At 38.8% G+C, this 11,882-nt stretch overlaps 1 protein-coding gene across 1 annotated transcript in view; it reads left to right on the top strand.

Moving 5' to 3' along the window:
- Positions 1 to 3,196: 3,196 nt before the first annotated feature.
- The window catches only part of CUNH16orf87 (chromosome unknown C16orf87 homolog), a gene marked incomplete at its 5' end in the record, with an annotated part of 17,842 nt that continues 9,156 nt past the window's right edge, over positions 3,197 to 11,882 (top strand). The window contains one exon of the mRNA XM_023519646.1: positions 3,197 to 3,335. Within this exon, the coding sequence (XP_023375414.1) occupies positions 3,197 to 3,335 (139 nt within the window). The remainder of the gene's footprint in view (positions 3,336 to 11,882) is intronic.

Genomic DNA, 11,882 nt, shown 5'->3' with positions numbered 1-11,882 from the left:
ACATCAAAATAGTGCTAATATAGGCTAAGTTGCCTGACAAATATTAGAATTTAGTTTATAAATGTAAACTACACATATAAGATTGCCCCATGTTTTGTGCGTGTGTAAGTTTAAAAATAGGTACAGAGAGCAGGAAACAAGAACTAGATTTTTAGTTGCTTTATAACATCCCCTTTACATGGCTCTCTTGAAAACAGACGTTCTGAAACATGTGAAGCACATTTTTCGTTTTCAAGGAGGTTTCACATCCACTAACCCAAATTACTGAGCCATTTTGTTTGAAGTAGTATTCATGATTCTTGTTAGTTTCTGGTATCTTTTGTGTATGTTTCTGGTTTTGCCTTTTTTAAAATAGAGCAGCTATTTTATAGGAAATTTTATGTAGCATATAGGGAACATGTCCACTATAGGTAACTGATTCTCTTAACAGTGCAGAATATAAACGAGTTCTCTACAATGTGGTTATTTTTGAGCTTTTTTACATCAATGAAACAATATAGGACCAGGATTTTGTTTCTTGTAGAGGTTTTTTTTTTTTTTAATCTGTTTTACTTGTAAAACATACAATGTAAATACATTTTTCAAGAAATATATTGATGCACAAGCCATCAGTAAACAAAACTGGATTTTTTTTTCCATTTTGAATTCCTGAAAGTGGATCATTAGAATTTTCATTGCTATTATCTTTGGCATTACCACTGAACTTGAAGGAAGTTTAGGCTGTTTGTTTAAAATCGTGATTATACTGTAATTTAAAGAGACAAATACTGAAGTTGTCCACCCTCTTTTTTTTCCCTCTCCCCTCCCCATCTGTTCACCCTCTTTAATAATTCTTTTTATAGGAGTTGGGTTGTGGTAGTTGGGTTGGCTTTTTTTTTCAGAGTTGGGATGGAGGGAAGGAACGTTCCATTTTAAAAAGGCCTTTGGGATGACTTAGCTCAGGCGCATTGAATGTTTCTTGAGCATAAGACACTTGCATTAAGGGGTGAAAATCAACCTATCAATTAGTCATTGTGCATTCTTCATCCCAAAGCCAAATGTGCATTTCTCATCAAACTGTAGCACTGTCTGTTAATTCTGGATATGGATTGATGTAATTTTCTTGTTATCATCGTACAGAGACCTAAATTTATATTTATTGAGGTTCAGTAGCCGGAATAAAATGCTTTATAAGCAGCAAAGAATCTGTTGAGTAAGAACATCATGTTTTTTATGTTTTTTTGAATAGCATTAATTCAAAACAATTTCTATTATTGTAGATGTTCTTCAAGCTGTGTTTAAGTATAAAGGAAATGAGTCAGTACCTTTGAGCTTGGTTTCTATGAAGATGTGGAATTTAAAAAATGACAAACATCTATTTTGGGCAGATTTTACGCTATTGAAGAATGAAATGTTACATTTTCTGTCATGGTTGGAAAGAATCTCATCACATTTTTAACAAAGCAAGCTGTTAGACATATCTAGAGTTTGATTATTTTTATAGGATTTGTTGTTATCTTTCTTAAATACAAATGAGATCCTTTGTTCAGTATTGTTAGCAAAGAAAAAGAATTCTGCCAAAATTTTAATTTAGCTTAATTATCAAGCATTTATACTAGAGTATGAAGCATCCTGTTCATACATGGATAAAGAGCTTTTTAATTGCAACTAACCTATTATACAAGTAGAACGATGGGCAAATGGAGTTTATCTCACAGAGGGAATTGCAGTTTTCTGACTGTCCTCTGAGTACTTTCTGTTTAGATTAATTTCTGGTTTTTGGTTACCATGTCTTGATTCCAAGGATCGTTAAGGTTAATATTAATGAAACGATTATCAGGGGCAATGTAAAAATTTCTCCAATGATTTTCAGTAACTTTTGGCTTTAAAATATATTTATAGACTGGAAAGGGAGAACGGAGCCACTTGTATTACACAGATTTATAAACAGAAGCCTGAAGAGCTTAAGTGTTGTCAACTGATGGTCACTGATGCCAGTTCATTGCCACCAGGAATGCCCAGTTTGGGGTGCTGTGAAGAAAGACACTTTAGTCAGTGGCCCTGGGGCAAAGCCCCTCTCTGGCGTGGCCTCCACTCTGGTCTGGCAAGATGTCTTCGGTGTTTCAGCTCCAGCCAGAGAAACTAGTGTTCACTCATCAGTGGAAAGGGACCGCGCGCTCTCTGAGCAGCAGGGGAGCTGACATACAGAGAAAGGGCCCCATCCCTGGTCCCTGGTTGGACTCCACATCCTTACAGCCTGATTAGTCTAAGAAGCACTGTCCTGACTGGTAGGAGGGGAGCACTCTAGTCTGTGAAGATGCCGATGGTGATATAGCTTCGTAGCTCCCACTGGACGGGGAAAGCCTCAGTCCTATTGGTGGACAGACAATTCCAGGAGCTCCTTTATAAGAGTTGGCTCAGGCGGCAGGAACACGGGGCCGGCAGGCGGTTCAGTGCGGGCTGCTCCCTGAAGCGCAGTTTGCGGTGAGAGGCCTCTGTGTCGAAGTGGCTGCTAGGCTCTGTTTTTACATTTGAGCCCAGTTAGCCGTCAGGAGCCCTTCTTAGTAGCATCTTCTTTCTCAAGGTTCGTAGTGTTTTATCCAGTGTCCTTTCTGGAGCTGAGACTGTATAGTGCTAGATCTCAACTCCTGCTTTCGCCTGCGTTCTCTGTTGTTTGTATTATACTTTTGCCTTCTCAAACTAGTTGTTGTAAACTCTCTTTTTTTGTCGGTGGTAATTGGCATCTTACCTTCTCATGTTAGAACCTGAGTCCTTTAGAGTTCTTTTTCCCTTTTGAAATGTCTGCCAGCTCCACCTCTTCTCCATTTCCATTCTCACTGTTCATTCCCGTTTGGCCCTCATAATCTGATCCTGGGATCGCTTTAATGACTTCCCAGCCATGTGCCCTTTTCCAATTTGTTCTGTAGAAACTGCTAATCAAACTAATATTTTAGGAAATACTACCTTTTCCCCCTGCATATTTTCCCTGGCTCCGACCATATTATGCTTTTCTATTGGTCACTCACATCAGCACGTTTTTCATTCATTTACTGTATTGATGGTATTGTAAAGCATTAGAATGTGAAGATCTGTAGGACACAATCCCCATCTCAAATAATTTGTTGTAAGAAGGTGACGTTTAAATACATCTATGATTCCTACTTCAAGTAACTTATTTAGTTCAAGACTACATAGACACCGAGATGTTTAACCATGGAAAAATAGTAATAATGCATATGTATATGTTTTTTTCCTACAGGTTCCTGTTGCATGTAAATCATGTCCCTGTGGTTACATATTTATTAGCAGAAAACTTTTAAATGCAAAGCATCCAGAGAAATCATCACCTTCTACAGGTAACTGTGAAAGTTTACCACATTTTTAGCTTTTTGATGTAGAAATTTAAAGTTAATTTTTGTGAATTTACTGTTTACATTTTTGTTGAAGTTAAAAATTAATATCTTTTGAAGTATGTCTGGTTTTTATTAGCTGTTGGAACTCAGATTATGAAATTAGTTTCCTGTTCATTCCAGTTAGATGTCAACTCCCTTATAATGCCGATAAAGTCTGTAACACATTTTCTGTGTTTTTGGAGGATAGAGAGCCATTGAAGGGTTTTAATTAAGGGAGTACACCTTATCTGATTTTTAAAAATAAAAAAGGTTTAAGGTGAAATTGACTTTCAGCAAGTCACACGTATTTAAGTGAACAGTTTGGTAAGTTTTGTCATATGTTTACACCAATCAAATAATCGTTGCAGTCAACATAATGAACATGTCTGGCATTCCCCAGAGTTTTCTAGTTCCCCTTTGTGGTCTCTCCTTCTCGCTGCCCCCGCTCCCAGATAGCCACCATCTTTCCGGCGCTGTTCTGGACGTTTATCTAAATGGAACCATATGCCTGCTCGTTTGCCTGGCTTCTCTCACTGAGCGTAGTGTAAGATTCAGCCGTGTTGTTGTATATGTAAATTAAGAATTAATCCCTTTTTATTGCTTAGTAGTATTCTTTGTATGGATATGCCACAATTTATCCGTTTGCTGCTTGGCAGAATTTGGGTTTTTACTTTCATTGTGCTGATAAAATTTGTAGCAACTCGAAAGTTTTTTAAAACTAGTGACTGGAAAAATGAAACTTGGTTTTGACGTGACTATAATTTTTAGACATACTGGTTATTGTTTATAATTTTCTAATTTAGAATATCTAAATAATTTCGTTTCGATTTTACTTTCCCATTAATTAGACAAGTTGGATTTATTCAATGACTATTAAAAGATGAGACTTTGTTGTTCTTTCATAAAGTCAGAACTTCGTACAGTGATGACCCTCGGATAAGTGTAGATCGATCACGAATATATGTCGAGCACCTGCTGTGTGCTAGGCAGTGTTCTAAGCCTCGGGCGTAAAGTAGCGACTGCGCTGTCAGGGCAGGCTCACCGCCGTCATGGAGCTTACATCCCTGTGGGCAGGTGACGGGCGGAGGACATCAGCTCATGATAAATGCCTTGTAGGACATTAAAGTAGAGTGCTGTCCTAGTGTGTGACTAGAAGGCTACTTTTCATTGAGTGGTAGGAGAGGGCCTCTCTGAGAAGTGACATTGAAGGTGAGCCCGAATAGGAACAAGGGCCTGGTCATGATCAGATCAGGGAGAACATTCTCGACAGACGAAATAGCAAATGCAAAAATTCTACGACTGGAAAAGGATTGGTATATTTTAGGAACAGAAGGGCCAGTGTGGTTGCAGTGTAGACAGTCAGAGCAGGGGAGCGTGGGAGATGAGACCATAGTAAGAAGTTTGGATTTGTTCTTAAAATGTCGGGGGGAACTATTGCTAGAATGTGGGATAGGGTGAGGGAAGGTGGCGTGTTCCGATTTGCCTTTTAAAAAGGTTCTGGTCGCTGACTAGAGAATAGTCGGTGGGCGCGGAAGGTGGCGGTGGGCGCTGCAGCGCGTTCGCTGAGTGAGGAGGTCGCGGGGACAAGGTGGTGCTGTGCTGGTGGCTGATGCAACAGCTGGTTATATTTTCGTCTGAAGATCTCTGTTCTGCATCTGCGTGAAGGTGGCAGGAACATTGTTTAATCTCATTTCTGCCTCTTTGAAGTTGCTTCCTTTCATCGTGAGAATGGACTTAATTTATTGGTTCTTAAAAGCTGTCGCTGGATTGGTTATATAGGAGTCACCTAGAGAGCTCGTTAAAAATGGATTCCTTCCTCTCAAGGCCGCCTCAGTCCCTGTTTATACCACCTTTGCACCCACAGTCACACTGATTTTTAAAATTGTGTTTTTCCCAGTTCATTTCTGGCATTAATAAAAGTCTTATAAGGAGGAGGAAAAAATGGACTCCTGGATCTTATTCCCTAAGAGTTTGATTCAAATGTGGGAGCCCTGAAGTGATTCATTTAGTAGATGGCTGGGGCGGCACGTCAGCTCGGTTCTGAGCCTCCAGCGTGAACGAGACGTGCTCCGCGCCCTGAGTGGGACAAATGTGTTTCTTCTTTTTATTCAACAGTTTTTTTGAGCCCCTTTTCTATACCAGCGATTCAGGCAAGCAGTGAGGTGAGGAAGAAACACAGAAGAGAGAAGTGACACATGCACAAGTGTTAAGTCAGAATCACTTGAATCAGAGGGAACGATTTAGAATGATTCCCACATTTCTGACTTGGCTTATCGGTTAGAAAGGGAATATCAAAGGGAAGACAAGTTTTAAGAATAAGATGAAGAATTTAGTTTTGGACGCAGTCGTGCAATATCCACGTGGATGTTTTTCCCCCAGTCGGACATGCAGTCTGAAGCTCAGGGAATACCCTCAGCTGGAGGTAAAGCCATCAGCAGCTAGATGGTAGTTGCCATGGAAATGGATGAACTTGTGTAAGGGAGTCTGTAAGGTAGGAAGAGGAAGGAGTTCAAGAACTGAACTCTGGTCAGCTCCAGTCTCAAAGGGTTAAGGTGGGTGGGGACGTCAGTTCCGCTACGAAAGGTGGGTCAGTGGAGAGCAGCCGATGGACAGTGGCGCTCTGTAAGTCGTGCTGATGAGTGGGAAGCAGTTCGTTGTTATTTTACACTTGGAGTTTCCTGAGGTTCTGTCGTTTAATAAGAGCGGCCTTGCGACCTTGACGTGAAGATGAAACATCGAAGCCTAGAAATCCCAGCGGGGAGGAAGAGGATGTAGCAACAGAAGCAAAGAATAGTTAGGAAGGACAGAGGAGCACCAGGGATAGACTGTCCCATGGAAACCGGAGGAGGAAAGGGTTTTCAGGAGAAGGGTGAGAGTATTCAGGCCCTGGAGAGCAGCTCGCTGCAGTGCTCTCGTGGGCTCCAGATTCGTCACACTCTCACACACACGTCAGTTAACCTCGGTGAGCAGCCTGTGTGTCAGGTAGGTTTATAGTACCAGCCTTCAGAGGATTGAAGTGTGGGTGACGTGCTCATGAAAATGTCTAACATAAAGCTCAGTCTCCTACAGGTACTCAGTAAAATACTTATTTTAACAATTAAATTCCTTAAGATTGGCCCTGGATAATCCATAGCATGTACGGAATTGAGAAGAGTATAATTTAAAAAATTCTCTTCAGTTCACCAAGTGTTTGATGAATGTTGTCAGTGGGATCTAGGACATTTCAGTCGAAGTGAGCAGAGAATTTATAGAAGAAATGAAAATAGATAATACAGTATCTGGAAAGATAAACACCTTCACTAACAAGCAGGGAAATGCAGTTAAAATAAAATACCATTCTTTTTGCCCAAGTCTGACGCAAACGTAAAGGCTTCCTACGTGCTTTGATGAGTGTGGCGCAGAGAGCGCTCTTGTGCCAGGGGCGAGAGTGTAAGTTGGCACAGCCTTTTTGGAGAGCAATCTGACAGTAGTTGTTAAACGTTTTAAATGCACGTAATCTAGAATCTAGACTTCTTTATCGGTAGATCTGTAGCCTAAAGGTATAATTGTTTGTAATACACAGTATTTACTAGGATTTTCAGGCAGTGCTGTTTATAATAGCAAGAAGTTTTTAAGCCAGACATCTTCAGGGGAATGGTTAATTAAGTAGGGTCTGTCTTTTTGAGAACAGCAGTATGTGCTCATTAGAAAGAAGGAGGCAGATTTTCAGGTACTGACATGGAAAAATCTCTAAAACACTTTTAAGAAAAAAATGCAGAACAATACTTGTATGAACTTGTTTGTTTTTTACAATTTTTTTTTCAGCAACTTTCAAATGTGTAGTACAATATTATTAACTAGTGTCACCACGGTATACATTGCATTCCCGTGACTTATAACTGGAAATTTGGACCTTTTGGGCCCCGTTCACCCATTTTACCCACTCCCCAGCCCCTCCGATCCTTTCTCTGTATCTGTGAGCTTAGGATTTGTTTGTTTAAGAATCTACATATAAGTGAGATCATATGATATTTATCTCTGTCTGACTTAATTCACTTACCATAATGCCCTCAAGGTCCATCCACATTGTCACACATGGCAAAATTTCCTTCTTTTTTATGGCTGTGTAATATTCCACATTTACTTTATCCATTCATCCATCGATGGATACTTAGGTTGTTTCCATATCTTGGCTGTTGTAAATAATTCTGTAATGAACACGGGGGTAACGTGTATCTTTTCGAGTTAATGTTTTTATATTCTTCAGATAAATACTCAGAAGTAGAATTGCTGGGATCATATAGTAGGTCTATTTTTCGTTTGTTTTTAAGACCCCACAAAATGATTTCTCCATGTAGTACTAATCGGCAAATGCGTAAATGGGTAGCTAACTAGATAATAAGGAGGAATCAAGGAAAACTTTTATTTGCATAATTTCACATTTAAAACAAAAAAGAGAACTATTTTTAAAGCTCAAACTGCACTTATTTTAAAAGTGAAATCAAAACTGTAAAAGATCATTTTAAATTTCAGTGGGTCGAAACCTCTTATTTATTTGTAACTGTGACATGCAGGAGGAAAATAATGGTTAAGTCAAATAAATTTATCTAGGTTTGAATTGTTCAAAACTCACATTTTTCATATGTGCTAATCTTTATATCTTCATAACATACATAGAAATAGGGCGGTAGGACACTAGAATTATATAGAACTTTGTCTACCTGAAAATATATGGAAATAAACAAAATCTATTATGGAAATTAAAGGATTTTACAAGTTTAGAAGGCGATAGGAAGGAGATGAGTGTTACAAATAAAACTGTATTAAGAAATGCTCAAAGCAAGAAATGTGCACTGTTTTGTACAAGTATGTAGAACCTCAAGACAATCTTTGACACCTTTCCAAATGAGTTTAGTATGTGTTGTTTCTTTTATCCTTTTTGGTGGCTGGTATTCAATGGAGATAAAATTTAAAAAGTTAATTGTCTAGTTCATGTAGGATTTCATTGAATGGTTGACAGATTTTAAAAACTAACCTTGAGATTAAGCCTTAAACTGTACATTTGAAGACATTTCTTTAAAAATTTCCTTTAAATTTCTTTAAAAATTGACCGTAGCTATACTGTAGACCACACTTTGAATACTGTAGTAGTTACCTATTCAAATATTTGGTGAGTTACCAAATACTGATAAGCAGTTTTTGAATCTTAAAGTTTTCCAGATGGGCGTTCTGGGTATTTGATGACATCAAGAGTGCCATTTTACATTTAATAATCATGGATATACTGTTTTCCTTTAAAATTTTTAATTATAAAACTACAAAGAAAAAGTAAACTCAAAATCTAAATGAGATACAGCAGGTCCTCGAATAACGTAGTTTTGTTTTAACGTTAATGAGATGCCATAGGAAGTACTCTTGTTTATATCAATTAACCTATAGTAGAATTGAGCTCATTACACAGCATTTGCTTAATGTGGCAGAACCTATTGCTGATGTTAAGTGAGGACTTACTGTACTAGTTCATAAAAGGCTTGCTCTAAAAGTAAGGAAAAAAGATTTAAAACGGTAAGAAATTAGAATCGTTTACTAGTATTTAACTATATTTCTCAGTGGGTATAAGCTGTAGGTTAAGCTTAGTCAAATATATAACAACCTCCCCAGTTTTTATGGGGAGAAGGAAAAAAGGAATAAAAAAATTAAACCTAAACATACATTTCAAATTATTCTCTAAGATAAGTTAACAGGCAAAGGCTGATGAATAGGGAAGAGGTCTGTAAATGATATTCATTTTCAGTCAAGGAAAAAAAAATGAAATATTGTCACCAGTACCTTTTATAAACCCAGAGTGATTGAACATTCATCCTCAACTCTGAATTTCTTGACAGCGAAGGTTTGGTTTTGTTGTTTCAGAAAACATCGTTTATAACATGTTAATCACTTAAAATTGTTAAACAGTCATATACGGCACATAGCTTTGATATAGTTTTTATTTTGCCTTTTGATGAAATAATGCATACCTTCACCTCTGCGCCTGTACTTTTAGGTTCTTAATCATATAGTTTTTATAATGATGTCTGTATTCACCTCTGAGACCCTTTTTTACAGAACCCTCTGTAAAAGGGTTCTGATTCAGACTGATTGGAGTCTGCTGCACAGATGTCAGGCTAAGCTTTCTTTCTATTGTATACTAGGGATAACCGCATTTTTTCTTATATACCACTTTTTAAACCCATGGTTTTTATTTCTGGAACAAATCTTGCAGGAATTGTTTCAGACCAGGACAAATTTTCATGCGTGGCCTACGGTGGAGTATTCCCTGTCTCGCACTGTGGAGAGTGCCTTTACTTTGCACTCACACTTAAAAGTTCCCGGGCTTCCTTGGCACTCAGTCCTTTCCAACTGAAGGTTCAAGTTTTCAGCTCCGGGCAGTATTTCCTATTATTTATTTTTCCCCATTCTCTTTTTATGTCCTTCTGGGTACTTACTGGGTGATACATGAGGATCACCACCCACAGAACACCTGACACAGGTTCGGACAAATAGTTTCCTTTGCCTGTTTAGTAAAGAAAGGTGAAGTCAGCCCCGCAGACTGGCGGTTCAGTGGTGTCACCCAGCACCTGAGATCTCCTCCATCAGAAGATGGGCTCTCATCCTCACTGTCGCGAGGCACCGGTTATGCCTGCAGGCAGGAAGAGGGAGGGGCAGAGCGTCAGAGGGGCTTGCGGGCCCAGCTATCCCTTTCAGAATCTTTCTGGAAACCTTACCCCTTTCCACTTACATGTGATTGGCCAGAACTAAATTTCAGGGCCACTTCACCGGCAGGAGTCTTGGCGTGTGGGTTTTATTTTAGCTGAGCACCCGGCCTTCTAGAACAGAACAGGGTTCTGTATTCAGCGAAGCTGGGTAGAGTGGACGTTGGGTTGATAATGAGCAGTCGTGTCGTGAATGAGCAGCGCGAGTGTCCTTGGATCTTTCTTTTCACTTAACTGTCACATTTGAAAGATCTTTTCGTCTTTTTGCTTTGCTCCAGGGACTTCGATCTCCCTTTCTTTCTTGAGCTGTAGTTCTGTCTTCAGACATGTCCATTAGTCTCTTGCACTTTAATTTTTAGCAGTTCATCTTATTTTCTAATTTCATTTTTTATTGAATCTTTTTTCTTGTAAAATTTACGTGACATAAAATATAGTAATTTTAATACTTTTAAGTACACAGTTCAGTGGCATTAAGTACGCTCATATCGTGTACTTAACTATCACTGCCATCCAGCTCCAGAACTCTCTCCATCTTCCCCAACTGAAACTCTGTACCCATTAAACAACACTCCTCTTGCTTCTCCCGCCCCGTGCTAGGCAAACGCTGTTCTCTTTCTGTGCCTGTGAACTTGACTGTGGCGGTTACCTCCTGTAAGCGGAACCATACAATATCTGACCGTTCGGATCTGGCTTATTCCAGTTAGCATAATGTCTTCAGAGTTCATCTGTGTTGTAGCATGCGTCAGAATTTCCTTCCTGAACAATAGTCTGTTGTATGTTTATACCACATTTTATTTATTCACACATCGATGGACGCTTGAGTTACTTCCTCCTTTTGGCTTTGTGAGTAATGCTGCTGTGAACATGGCTGTGCAGGTATCTGTTCGATTCCCGGTTTTCATTTCTGTTGCTTATATGCCCAGAAATGGAATTGCTGATCATGTGGTAATCTCGTTTCATTTTTTGAGGCATTGCCATGTTCTCCACAGCGGCTGCAGCATTTTACCTGCCCACCAGCAATGCACAAAGGTCCTACTTTCTTCACCGTCTCACCAACACTGCTGATTTGCCGTGCTTTTGATAATAGCCATCCTCATGGGTGTGAAGTGATATTTTGTGATTTAGATTTGCATTTTCCTAACGATTAAGGATGCTGAACATCTCGTGACGTGTTTATTGGCCATCCGTCTGTCTTCTTTGGAGAAATGCTTACTCAGGTTCTTTGCCCACTTTTGAATTGAGTTGTTTATTGTTGTTCAGTTGTGGGAATTCTTTTTATTCTGGATGTTAATCTCTTATCTGATATATTTTTACAAATATTTTCTTCGATTTCATGAGCTGCCTTTTTACTCTATTGATAGTGTCCTTTGACATACAAAAGTTTTTAATTTTTCTTTCGTTGCCGGTATTTTTGGTCTCATATCCAAGTAATTATTGCCAACTCCAGTGTCACGAAGCTTTTCTCCTGTTTTTTTTTTCCCCCCTAAGTATTTTATAGTTTTAGCTGTTACATTCAGGTTTTCAATCCATTGTGAGTTAATTTTTGTATGTGGTATTTTGTATGTGGTATTAAGCACTTAGATAATTTAGTTCATTTCAGGTTGAAAATGGTGATACTCCGATTTTATCATTCCTTCTTCATTTTTTTAGCTGCAGTAATTCTAAAATGAGAAACTTCTCTTCATCTGGTCTTTGGTTATCCAGTGAGTGGTACAGTTTGAATAAAAAAGGCAGAGTAAATGCAGTATTTTTTCTCTATTTAAGTTTTAAAAATAGCGAG

The sequence above is a fragment of the Pteropus vampyrus genome, unplaced genomic scaffold (genome assembly GCF_000151845.1).
Source record: "Pteropus vampyrus isolate Shadow unplaced genomic scaffold, Pvam_2.0 Scaffold228, whole genome shotgun sequence".
Classification (NCBI taxonomy): Eukaryota; Metazoa; Chordata; class Mammalia; order Chiroptera; family Pteropodidae; genus Pteropus; species Pteropus vampyrus.
Note: the sequence above shows the minus strand (reverse complement) of the source record. Positions and strands in the feature narration are given on the sequence as shown.